Below are 13,968 nucleotides of genomic sequence, written 5' to 3' on the forward strand. Positions count from 1 at the left end.
TGAAACATTTTGAGAATTCGGTTATCAACTTTTACCATTCGATGAAAAATTTGTTAGTAAATCAACTCAATCAATGTGATCAATTAAACATTCAGCCTTTTCAATAAATTATAAATCAATTATTCAGCTTTTTCAATGAATTCATAAATCATCATAATTAGTCAATTTCTTAGAATCATTTAATGGAAAATAAAAGACCCATCATCTATCAGTCACTTGGCATTTAAGTTTTGAATACCATGATCCAGGAGAAAGAAAGAAAGAAAGAGGGGATGCAGGGGAGGAAATTTGCAAGAGAACACAAAGAAGAATGCCCCTTTAACTGTTAAACCCAGTCTTACCCTAGCTGACCCCCTTGCATGCAAAAGGTAACATCGCATTACTCTGACTCTCACAAGCGCATTGCTAAGATCCACATAATAAACTTAAAATGCTACACTAAATTACAATTCCTGTTTACTCATGCACTGCATTTCAATTTAGTAACTCATGAAATTAGCTTAAGAAACCAAAACTGATCTCAATTCATCAATAATTTAGCATGACACCTTTAACTTTGCAAGTTCCAAAAGACTCACCTCTAAACAAAACTGGAACGCTAATTCCTGCACATCCTAGCAAAGGCAAGTCTCTCAGGATGGGAGGAAGGGGTAGAGAGAGGGGGGGGGGAGGGGGTGGGTGGGTGGCTAAGTGTTCTGTTGGCCTTTGTACCATCAACCTACTTCCCCCACCTAAGTCCTATCCCATCCCTATTCTGACTCCCATTAACACATTGCTGAGATCCACGTGAAAAGGTGAAAAATGATGCACTAAAAAATGTAATTCATGTTTACTCATGCATTAAATTTAAATTTGATAATTCTTGAAATTAGCTCTAAGAACCTAAATTGATAATGATTGATCATTAATTTATCACAACACCCTCAACTTTGCAAGTTCCAGGGGACTCGCCTCTCAAAAACTGAAAGAAATTGGAAGGCTTATTCCTGCCCACCCTAATCTTCATACCCTTTGTTTAAGTGGGTAGTGCTCACTCAAGCATGAATAGTTTTCCAACTTTTTGGTGTCAATTGAAAGTTTACTTTATTGGCTTTCTATATATAGGTATTTTTCCCCAAAGTAACATATTTTGATAAATTGTTTCATTATTTCATATATGTGTGAATATTCTCCCTTATAATTATTTCAAAAGTGTATAGTTTTTTTTGAGACGCACTGTAGAGAGATATTTTAAGGACTGTGCCATTAAACGGATTCCACTGATAAAATAATGCGAGCGCGAAGCGCGAGCTGAATTTTTTTGCTATCAGACCTAAAAAAGGGACATTATACGCATTTCTTTTGTAATCATGACACGTAACTGTCTCACTTAGCAAACAATGCGAGTGCGAAGCGCGAGCTGAAATTTTTGTATATATTGACCCCCAAACAGAAACATTTTTATAAGGCATACTGACCTTATATAGAGAGACATTTTAAGGACTCTGCCATTAAACGGATGTGTATCCCACTTATGAAATAATGCGAGCGCAAAGCGCGAGCTGAAATTTTTTTATATTAAGACCTAAAAAAGGGACATTATAAGCAATTTTTTTTTGTAATCATGACACGTAACTGTCTCACTTAGCAAACAATGCGAGTGCGAGCTGTTTTTAGGTATTCATTAAGAGCATACATAGTCATCTAATGCGAGCACCAAGAGTTAAAACTACACCTGAACACATGAAACACTTTATGTAGTCATTTTAATTATGAACATGATTCGCATCTCACCAATCAGATATTGCGAGCAAAATTTTTTTGAAATTCAGTCTTGAACAGTGAAGAGGGGCATTTTAAGGCTTGTTAGTAAAAAATAACCAAGACCTTACGTATTTCACTAACTAAATGATCAGCGGCGTAACAGGGGTCGGTGGCCTGGCCAGGGGGGGGGGGGGGGAAAGAACCAAAAATTTCCCGGTCATATAGCATACTAACCTCGTACTACAGTGCGTATAAAAAAAAACGGGACAGATTTGAAAAGTCTATACAATTTTAGTTTCAAATTATTATGTCTATATTTTGGTGTTAATATGTGCTCTAAGGTCTTGTCTTTCAAATGCTATTAAAAAAAATTAGTTTCGTTCATGCTTGAGCGAACACGGGACGTTTTTGTTGGGGGTTCAAAAAGAGGCTTGCGCCAGAATTGCAGAATATGAGTAATATGATGATCGGACTTCTTTCTAATTAGCAGACTTCCTCTTAACCTTTTCATTATCTTTGCCATAATTTTCAAATCATGCGGTCAAAATTCATTTTCAGATCTATTTATTTGCTTGAATTATTCTGTTATTTCTTTTTAATATGCTCTCTGTTAGCTTTGAATATTCCTTCTTCAAGCTAAAATTTTTATTTACAACCGAATTATGGGAGAGCATTGATTTTTTTATTCAAATCCTTTCATTATGTGCTACAAAGGTTATGGTTCCTTTTGAACAAAGCCACACAGATGGGCGGGCGCTCGGGTTGCTCCCCCCCCTTAATTAAAAAAATCATGACCAAGAAAAAAGTGGACAGGAAATAAAAGGAAAGATAGAAAGTAAAATATGATATTATTTTCTGAATATTATGTCAAAATCTATCACAAACTTTGATATTGTAATTTAAAAAAGTGGGAATATTTGCGTGCTCACTTCGCTCGCTCACAACTTTTTAATACATTTTACTCGATCTGTCATATCTAGCTCCTTCAAAATTCACTCAATACATCATGGTCATTGAAAGACATGAATCCCTTCCTGTGTTTCCTGTCAAGCAATTAAACTTGGTCAAGGAATTAATGACCCATTGAAAAATAGATTCATGTCTTTTAAAGGTACATAACATAATTTGTTTCACATAATAAAACGATTTGAATAATCACAAGTTTTCCCAATTAATAATTCAAATCTTCTTGCTTGGGTTGACAAAAAAAATCTTCTTTCCTCAGTTACTTATGAAGGAAAATTAAAAGGTAAGAGAAGTTTAAATGAAAAAACAAAATAATTCAATTAAATAAATAACTTTGTAAATGAAATTTGACAGCATAATTTGAAAATTGTGGCACAGATAATGAAAAGGTCAAGAGGAAGTCTCCTGATTAGCAAAAAGTCTGATCACTGTATTACACATATTCTGCAATTCTGGCGCAAGCCTCTTTTTGAACCCCCAACAAAAACGTCATGTGTTCGCTCAAGCATGAATAAAATTTATTTTTTTAAATTGCATTTCAAAGATAAGACCTTAGAGCATCTATTAACACTATATATATCATTATTTAAAACAAAAATTTGATAGACTTTTCAAATCTGTCCCGTTTTTTTTTATACGCACTGTAGTGTGAGTGGGTCATATCATGGTATGAACAGGCGTAATGGTGTAATGAGGCGACGATTTTGAGAGGGCGAGAAATGCGGCGTATCGGGCAGAATTTATCTTTTAAAAAAAATGTTGCGAGCGAGCGAGCAAAAATTTTGAAATTTTTGATACAAAAATTCAATTTTTTGATGGATTTTGACATGATATCCAGAGAATACATTTCAATCTTTTCTCTTTCCAGTCCTTTTTTTTTGGTGGTCTGTATACGCCACTGTGAACAGGATTTTTTGCGGCAGTAGCGTGAAGAGTAAAAAAAAATAATAATAAAAGGGCGCAGTATGGCGCATGTACTAAAAAGCAACTTAATATAAATCCCGAGCGAGCGAAGCGAGCGAGGAAAAAAACTACCTTTTTATGAAAATCTACATTTGAGATATTTTTTGACATTATATTCAGTAAATAAAATCATAGTCCTACACTTTTCCTTTGCTTTTCTTTCCTCCTTTTTTTTTCTTGTTTGCAGAACTTTTGGGGGCCATGGCCCAACCCTTCCATACTCATATACGACAGTGCTTTGCGGTTGGGGTCCTGGGCGGAGCGCCCGGAACACCTTGATATCAACGCCATTTAAACCTCGCAGATTGCCGCTATTTTTAATCAAATCGCGGGTATATACAGGATATAGCTTTTACACAACACATTTATTCAACCCAGTTGCGTAATGAACCAAATATTTTGAGGGGGCAAAACATGGCGATGTGGGAAAATTTGTTAAAAGTCGCCAGCGAGCAAAGCGAGCTGGAAAAAAAATTGCCTATTGAAATTAAATTTTAATTATGTGATAGATTTTTCCATTATATTCAGCAAATAACACATTTCATTGTTTCCATTTGTTTCATTACTTTGTCTCCTATAATTTCTTTTATTTCCCCCTGGGTGTGGGATCAAGACCCCCCCCCCCACGCCTGTACGCCAGTGATTGAACGAAAAGCTTAATGTAGGAAGGGTCCCTACAGGGGGCGTTATAGAGCCATTTGAATGTTAGGCCTATAGATGAAGAGCCCCTACTGCGTGGGGTCTAGGGCAAAGCCCTGGTAGCTTTTTTGCATAAAATTTAGCAAGCCTATAGCACAATGTTGTATGTATATATGCAGTCAATCTTTCTTCCCACTCTTTATTTTCAATCCTCGGCAGCCCGGTCGTGTTATTAAGTGTTTTTTTTTCTTGTTCTTCTTTGTTTTCCAAGTTAGCTTTTGACTAATTCAATTCTACCTTCATTTCCCGCTATTGTTTGCCATTTTTCCCATCATGCTATTGCTTTACATAGGCCTATTTCGGAATGATTTGTTCTTTCTCAAATGTTCTTCTTTCGTTCTTTTACCCGCTTTCCTTCCTTTTCCATTTAAAAAAAATAATGATTTCTTCGTTTTATTTTGATATTTCCCTTTCCCTTTCCTCCTTTCCTTTTCCCTTTTCCTTCCCCCTTCCCTTTCTCCCCGCTCCCTTTTCTTTTTCCCCGTTTTCCCGGTGAAATCCGCCAAGGGGCAGCTTGCCCCCCCCCCCCGCCTGTTACGCCACTGTAAATGATGCGAGCGCGAGCTGAAAATTTTTGATATTCAGACCAGAAAAAGAAGAACTGTTTTTATTTTAGGCATTCATGAAGAGCACCAATCCACTAAAGCGAACTTAAGCACGGACTGGAAATGTTTTATATTCAGACCTTAAAAGGGCATAATTGCTTTATTTATCCATAATTACTTATATTATTTATTTATTTATTTAGTCATTCATTTATTCATTTATTAATTCAATTTTTCATTCATTTCGATGTGAAAAAAACATTGAACATAGCAGCCTTATAGCTGAATTGCATACAATTCACAATGATTTATACAACAGTCAATAACATTTAAGAACATCAAAATAGTAAAAAATCAACTCTCATCTAGATTCATGAATATGGACATAAAAGAAATAATTCGATAATAAAGATTTTATAGTATAATTTGTTTTGGGGGTGAAGTGGAAAGTGGGGTAAAACGGACTACCTAATTTTGGCTCGTCATATCTCTGTAATAGAAAATTCCCCCAAAATGAATGCAATATGAAATTGTTTTGGCACTTTTCGTGCTGAAGAGTGAGTCTTTGTCAGAAGCATTTTTGTCTCACCTGCATAGCAGAGTGAGACTATAGGCGCCGCTTTTCCGACGGCGACGGCGGCGGCGACGGCGGCGGCGGCGGCGGCGTCAACACCAAATCTTAACCTGAGGTTAAGTTTTTGAAATGACAGCATAACTTAGAAAGTATATGGACCTAGTTCATGAAACTTGGCCATAAGGTTAATCAAGTATTACTGAACATCCTGCCTGAGTTTCATGTCACATGACCAAGGTCAAAGGTCATTTAGGGTCAATGAACTTAGACCATGTTGGGGGAATCAACATCAAAATCTTAACCTAAGGTTAAGTTTTTGAAATGTCATCATAACTTAGAAAATATATGGACCTAGTTCATGAAACTTATACATAAGGTTAATCAAGTATCACTGAACATCCTGCATGAGTTTCACATCACATGACCAAGGTCAAAGGTCATTTAGGGTCAATGAACTTTGGCCGAATTGGGGGTATCTGTTGAATTGAATATATTAATTGTTGATCCATTAGTACACATATTTAATCTTTCCTTAATTAATGGCGTCGTGCCTGACAATATGAAAATATCTAAGGTAATACCAGTGTATAAAAAAGGAGATACGAATAATGTATGTAACTATAGACCGATATCTTTATTGCCTACTCTATCAAAGGTTCTAGAAAGAGTGATGTATACAAGACTATTAGACTTTTTGAATAAATATAATATAATTTCTGACTTTCAATTTGGATTCCGCCAAAAGCATAGTACATCTCATGCTACTCTTTCATTTGTTGAAAAAATCACAAAAGCTATTGATAACTTTGAACATACAGTAGGTGTTTTTCTGGACCTCTCCAAGGCCTTTGACACTATAAATCATGAAATACTACTATACAAACTTGAAAATTACGGAATCCGTGGAAAGGCCTTGGAGTGGTTCAGGAATTACCTAATAAACCGTAAACAGTTTGTTAACATAAATGAACGAAATTCTTCTCTACTAAAGGTCAACCGGGGTGTTCCTCAAGGTAGCATACTGGGCCCACTTTTATTTACGATCTATATAAATGACATCCACAATTCTTCGACAATATTATCTTATATTCTTTTTGCAGATGATTCAAATGTACTTTATTCTCATCCCAATCCCGATATTTTAGTCAATATATTGAATATTGAACTGGAGAAGCTAGTACAATGGATAAGATCTAATAAATTGTCAATCAATGTACAAAAAACGAAATGTATGCTTTTCAGCAATTCTTTAGATAAATTACCATACGATATTAAATTGGACAACGCTGACATTGAAGTGGTCGCTTCAACAAAATTTTTAGGCCTGATAGTAGACAACAATTATCTTGGAAAACACACATTGATTCTATATGCCGTACAATTTCACGTAATATTGGTGTTATAAATAAGGTCAAGTTTTTTCTTCCATCTTCCTCCCTAAAAATGCTTTATTCAACATTAATTTTACCTTATCTAAACTACGGGATAATTGCCTGGGGAAATACACATACATCATATCTAGAAAGAATATTACTTTTACAGAAAAAGGCATTGCGCGTTATTTTTAATATGGCCTGGAGATCCCATACAGACCAATTGTTTATTGACAATAAAATCTTAAAAGTAAAAACATTATATCAATATAACTTGGGTCAATTTATGTATCAATTAAATAATAATATGCTACCATCAATCTTCGATTCTTCATTTAACAAAAACAAAACTATCCATAAATACCCTACACGTCAATCCGACGAATTTCATTTTCCTTTACCCCGGACAATTCTTGCCAAATCTATCTTTACTTTCGAAGGCCCTCGACTTTGGGGCACTCTTAATAATACTATCAAAGATTCCCCAAGTCTAAATTCTTTTAAATTTAAGTTCAAAAAGTTTCTCCAAGATACTCGTTAGTTTGTTTAACTCTTCATCACTCATACATTATATTTTTCATTTATACTTAACACTACTAAGTGTGAAATATGATAATTTTCGTTTTCCTGTTGATCCGTAATATTCGCTGTGAGTGCCGGGGCAAGAATCTGGAGACCATTGATTTCGTTTTTTCTCTCATTTTCTATTTCTTTCTTTTCTTTTTTTCTTTTAAACTATTCATTTAAATAGATTTAAGCTCAACTTCTACATGTTGTATTTGTGTTTTGTTTACATTGTTCATACAAATATGTAATAGGAGGCTGCATTCTACAAGCTTCGCTTTTTTAGCAGCCTCCTCCGTTTCCGACCTGTTATCTTAATTATTACATATAATAAGTTTCTTTATTTGATTGATTATATCAAGATGTATGTAACAAAACTTATTGTAAATGATTGTAAATGATTGTTGGAAATGGAAAAATAAATGAAATGAAATGAAATGAAATGAATTACCATCACAACTTTGAAAGTTTATGGATCTGATTCATGAAAATTGGACGTAATAGTAATCAAGTATTACTGAACATCCTGTGCAAGTTTCAGGTCACATGATCAAGGTCAAAGGTCATTTAGGGTCAATGAACTTTGGCCAAATTGGGGTATTTGTTGAATTACAGCCATAAATTTGAAAGTGTGTTGGTCTAGTTCATAAAACTTGGACATAATAGTAATCAAGTATCACTGAACATCCTATGCGAGTTCAGGTCACATGATCAAGGTCAAAGGTCATGTAAGGTCAAAGAACTTTGGCCACGTTGGGGGTATTTGTTGAATTGCCATCATATCTCTATAAGTGTATTGGTCTAGTTCATAAAACGTGGAAATAAGAGTAACCAAGTATCACTGAACATCTTGTGCGAGTTATAGTAGTTTTCAAAATCAGCACTGCTGCTATATTGAATCGCGTGATGCAGGTGAGACGGCCAGAGGCATTCCACTTGTTAATTCTATTACAGGGGCAAAACGGACCCATATGGTATGTTTTTACCATGGGTCCGTTTTGCCACGAGACCAAAGTCCTTCTTATACCCCACTGGTACATTTTGGATATGACACGCGCCAGTGACCCCTAACGAAACATACACAAATTCATACATCACTCAATACATTCATGCTTTATAACATAATCACCAAAAATCTTTAAAGGGGATGATGGCAAATTCTTCAAAAAAATAACCCTTATCAGTTCTATATATAGACTCTAAAATAACTTCAAGTACCCCTCATTTTGCGTTTTTCACTATACAAACGACATATTTTCTCTCTTAAAGATGAAATTTTTGTCAGATCCATCTTTTTTAAAGACGAATTACGCAATGATGTCATTTAGGCACTTGATACATGATACTTGATGTAGAAATCCCTTTGGCAACTCATACTGGGATGATGAATAAATTAGTGAGCCACTCATTGGCGCCACAGTGGGGCCGGCGATTCACGGAGATATGGGGTGGGTTCGTCTTACCCAATCTGTTTTACCACACTTTTCCCTATGTCATGAAAACGAGGCATATAATGTCACTATATGAAACAATAATAACTCTAAGTGCGAGGAAATAATATTTGGTGTATATTGACTTGAAAACGGGATAATACAACAGGATTATATCTCATGATGATTGGTTAACACATATATGATATAGGCCCTAAGCAAATTATGTTTCATAAAGTTATGAAAGAAATATTTCTAATATAATAATAATAATAATATAACATAATACAATACAATAAACAATAATTTATTCATCCCCCACTTCGTTCCTCTAGCTTTCTTTCTCCCGCCCCCAGCACCCCGCTTCCTGCAGGGTCATTAGTAAGTAACCCCGTCTCCAGGATCGCTGCCATGCGCCGGCCGGCCGAGCAAAGCATTTTTCTTTTACCGGAGACGTTCAAAGCCACCATACCGTACACATCGCGCGTACAATTTGAAAAAAAAAATGGACGTGATAATATTCAACGAATAAAAACCTAAAAGGTTGAGAAGAAGATTGAACGTTTTTTTCCTAGCCGAAGGTGTTTGGTTCAGTCAGCGCAAATGCCAAAAGTTGACTGATATGTAGTTGAGAAAATGAACCCAACACAGGACTCTGAAAAAGTTGTGGACGGTCGCAAAGAATGGTAAGCATGATCTCATTTTCTTCAGTTCACACATTCAATCATGAATTTGCATACCGGTACCCGGTACGGTACCGGTACCTCAAGCGATGTTCTAACCAAAGGTAGCTCCGGCCCTCTTCGCTTCGCGGGCCGGAGCTCCCTGGGGCCGGGGCTGGGTAGCCAGGCGGCTTCTTGAGAGTAAAAATCATTTACTAACGTAGGCTTACTCTCAATGAAGCCAGGGAGTCCTTCCTATTAATTCACCTACACGAAGGACCCCAAAACCTGAAACTTTCACCCCCGAGATTTCTACTTCTAAAAAGTAAAAGATCATCTAGCTCTAAAAAAAATGTATAGCCTAGGCCCGGCCTAGGCCTACCCAGTTGTTGTGTGTCCGGACAGGTTGTGTGTCCGGACGATCAATTTTAGAAAGTCATTTGGAAAAAATTACAAGCGAAGTGTCATCAATTTTTAGTACAAAATGTAAGGAAATATTATAGAGAACAAAATATAAGATGATTACAAAACAACTATTGAATTCATATTTTTAGTGTAGGCCTAGGCCTAATCTTACGACAAAAAAGAAGGCTTCAAAAATATAAAGTGTCCGGACACCCGATCCCCCATCCTACATCATGGACATGGGTCATGGTCATGGGATAAAACTTCATTTCCGACATTTCTACGCTCTCGTTGTTATTTTTAAACAAGAATTCATCAAAAAAATTAGAAAAATATTGTGAAAAGACGGAAGAGACTTGCCCGAACTTCGGGACGGTGAATAATAATACGTGTGAGGAAAAAGATACAAATCACCAATTTTGAGGATAACCGGAAGATGGACACAGAGTGAAATACGGGTGAAGAGTAAGAAATTAAGCTATTTTACTTTCTCGTTATATTTTTTTCTATAATTTTTACAATAAATAACATTTCCATCCCACCTTTGTCACTCGGAATATCCGATCGAGTTCACCGTCCGACGCGTCCTGAAGTTCAGGTAGGTGGAGCGTAGTGTAGCGGTAGTGAAGTGGAGTGGAGCCTGCACGAACTTCCCCCGAGGTACGCTGCGCTAAACTACGTTGGCTCCACTCACGAATACATAGACTGAAGAGTTGTTGGCCCGTACCTATAGACAACGTATAGTTATAGTGAACTAACGTTTTATAGGTTGCAATTTAAGACTGTCTTTTTAAGCGAAATTTACAGTTTCATGGTTTCCATTAGCAGGGAAATATAAATAATTTAAGACTTATTGCGTACCTTGGACCGGAGTAATTGAAAAAAAATCCTCTGGATGATTGAGAAATCTTTCATCTAAGACATTTTCACCTAAGCTGACGGCTTTTCTTGCAAGTCGCCATCTTGAATGACGTCATTATCCTTATTAACTTTTTAATGTCTCGATATACTTGTACTTGTATATTTCCTTCCTCCGGTCTTCGGAGATCGGCGGCAAGCCGCAGAGTTCAGGTCCTTTCTTGATGGTGCTGTCGACATAGGTGGATTTTTAAGATGTATCTTAGGCAGTGACATGTCAGAGAGGAAGCAGAGGAGGAGGGCAGGGAGTGTGAGGGAAAGAGGATGAGGGGGTCATTTCCAGTATATCGAATGTCGTCTGCTACCTGTGATCGTAGCGGTTTAGCTCGCATGTGGAGCAGATCGTATGATATTGAAAGCGAAATAGATATCACATTCGTAAATTATTGATGCCCTCTCCGTTCGTTGGTAAATACTTCATATTTTGGCTGCCATTTTGGGGGTGATTCTTGAGACCAAGACAAGTAAACATCGGTTAAGTACTATTTTATCTCATTTTAATCTATTTTTTCAAATTTCTTGATTCTTCACATTCTCAAGACATTATTTAGGTAGTATCTAAATCCTTAAGACTGTAAATTTGATTTTAAAAAAAATATTGAAGTCTGGATAGTACTAGTCGACCGAATTGATGACCGTGATAACACATGCGAGCTCACACTAACGTACTACCGTCGGTGAATGGGGATTATAGTGAAATGTCAGAAATTGTTAAGGAAATCTCCAGAAACGACGGTTATTCCTGAAACTTTGTGTAAATTAAGAATATTAGTTTTAATCATTCTTAAAGATCGTGATGTTGCATGAATTTTATATTTTCCCCCCATAAAATCCCACCTTTGTCACTCGGAATATCAGAGCGAGTTCACGGGCTCGATGTTCGGGTAGGTGGAGCGTAGTGTAGCGGTAGTGAAGTGGAGTAGAGCCTGCATGAACATCGCTTGAGGTAGAATTTGCACAATTGTAAGCCAAAATTTTGTTTACCGGGCCGAGCGGCGCGAGTAGCCAGACAGGAGTCTCCTGGAGCTGGAGATTAGTGTCACTGACGTGCTTAATCTCCAAGGAGCTACAGTAGCCTGGAGGCTTCTGGAGAGTAGTTTTACTGACATAGGCTTACTCTCCATGAAGCCTGGGACGGGATGGCCATAGGCCCACACACACCGAGTATTTTGGAGACAACAATGTTGCTCCAAAATACTTGATTTCTTTAACTTATCACAAACTTATGTAAATGGAAAACAACTTTATTTCCTCCCATTAAGAACTAATAAACTTCTTTTTACATGAAAAATAATATAAAAATTAAGAAAAATCATGTACATGTAAGAAGATGAGCAGATACTCACAGATATTATTGTCGCCATCTTGCCATCTTTGTTATCGTAGCCTAGCTACAAGACGCGTATAAGAGAGGGCAACAATATCATGAGCAGTGCCAATTTAAATTGACAGAAATAACTTCCATCGGCCGACAAATATCATGAATCGTAAAATGCTTGCATTGGCCAACAAATATCATATTTCATGATTTTTTAACCATATGATTATGTAGGAAAGCTGCTTGCATATGATGTCACAAATCAAATACTTAAAATTCTAATAACTTTTTATTCTTTGATGGATTATTTTCTCAAACCTTCGCCAATATTTTTTATTTTTCTTCTATTTTTTACAATAAAGTTATGTCGGTGAACTTCTCCTTTATATTTGCTTGTAAAATGATGAGTTTGTGATGCTTGTTTAACAGCTGGATTTATTAGCTCTTCTTTATAGTCATGAGCAGGATGTGCCTACTTAGTATGCCAACTTTGTTGTAATACCGGTAATTTGATGACTCCTTGTTGATTTCTAATACTTTTTTTGCCACATTTGCACAATACTGTTAGGGTACATCAGTAACTATTTTGCTTCCCATTCGTTCTCGTGTGTGAACTGCTCTTGATACACCTAAGTCCAAGACAAGAAAATATCAAGCATGTTGATTTTTTTGTAGCAAACAGGATCTTCATTCATGTTTTATTACCTTTTATTTTTGTAATAGCGGCATCAGGCGACCTGTACCCAAGTATCAGCATTACATTGATCACTTTGAGGAACTCTACAGGCAAAGCCCTCTTGCAAAGGTAGGTGAAAGTCCTATTTCCATAAACAATGCCCTCTATGTTTCTATGCAAGCAGGAAGAAACGTACCTGTAGGTATTTCAGTTTCACTTATAGATTTAGATCGATTTGTGTCATTTTATCAAGCATCTTATTTTTACTCAATTTTACCTAAGTAAACTGATGTCTGAAAAATACAATTTTTTTGCAAATTTCTTATTAATGAAGTTCATATTTTCATAGAATTAGGAAAGTTCAAAATCATTTGTTGTGTTCTGTTCATGGATCCTGTGCTTTCTCACTTTTCTTTCGGCACGCCAGGTGATTGACCAAAATGCCTCTTCTGTTCCTTCAAAACGCAACGCCGACAGTTCCTTCTCGGGCAGCGCACCTGGGTCCTTCAAGGTTCCGTTGACGTCCCCCGTGTACAAGATCAAGAAGCCGGTTCCGGTGTCGGTGGGTGCTTTTGTCATGTCTCCTGTCGCGCAGCTTGTCCAACAGATGCAGTCGACGGCTGGGGTCTCGCAATGCAAGAAAAGGCATGAAACTGCCAGTCCTATTGAGAAGCGATTGTCTTCTGATTCTGACCGTATTCAGGTTGGAGAGCAGCATGACTTGGAAAAGAGTGGTTTACCCCAGGTGTGTAATGTTCACATATTTTATTGTTAGCGTTTTCTTTTCTAAGATGAAGTTCGCTTTGCTCTTTGCTTAATTTCTTTACCATTGAAGTTGCTGACTTGTGTGTATCTATTGTTGTCAAGCTTTCAAAATTGTTTAAAGTATATCTCTCCAAAATTTTCCTTTTTGGCCAATATATTTATTTGTTGGAATATGTTGGTAATGAAAAGTGTCCAAGTTGTCATTGTCTACTCCAGTGTAAAATTTTCACAGGGGCTCAGGGCTAATTGGCCCCTGAAATGCCCCTAACAGCCCAAGGGTCTGTTATATTAGGGACTTGTATTTGATGTTTTAGTTGCGTTTAAACACAACTTTTTCTGCTACAGTCCCCTGGAAAACTAAAAAGGA

General features: G+C 36.7%; 1 protein-coding gene across 1 annotated transcript in view; it reads left to right on the plus strand.

Moving 5' to 3' along the window:
• The first annotated feature begins 9,307 nt into the window (after positions 1-9,307).
• LOC129264138 (uncharacterized) overlaps positions 9,308-13,968 on the plus strand; it is a 31,717-nt gene continuing 27,056 nt past the window's right edge. The window contains exons 1-3 of the mRNA XM_064102912.1: positions 9,308-9,543; positions 12,884-12,965; positions 13,264-13,581. Of these exons, the coding sequence (XP_063958982.1) occupies positions 9,494-9,543; positions 12,884-12,965; positions 13,264-13,581 (450 nt within the window). The 5' untranslated portion in view covers positions 9,308-9,493. The remainder of the gene's footprint in view (positions 9,544-12,883; positions 12,966-13,263; positions 13,582-13,968) is intronic.

The sequence above is a fragment of the Lytechinus pictus genome, chromosome 7 (genome assembly GCF_037042905.1).
Source record: "Lytechinus pictus isolate F3 Inbred chromosome 7, Lp3.0, whole genome shotgun sequence".
Taxonomy (NCBI): domain Eukaryota; kingdom Metazoa; phylum Echinodermata; class Echinoidea; order Temnopleuroida; family Toxopneustidae; genus Lytechinus; species Lytechinus pictus.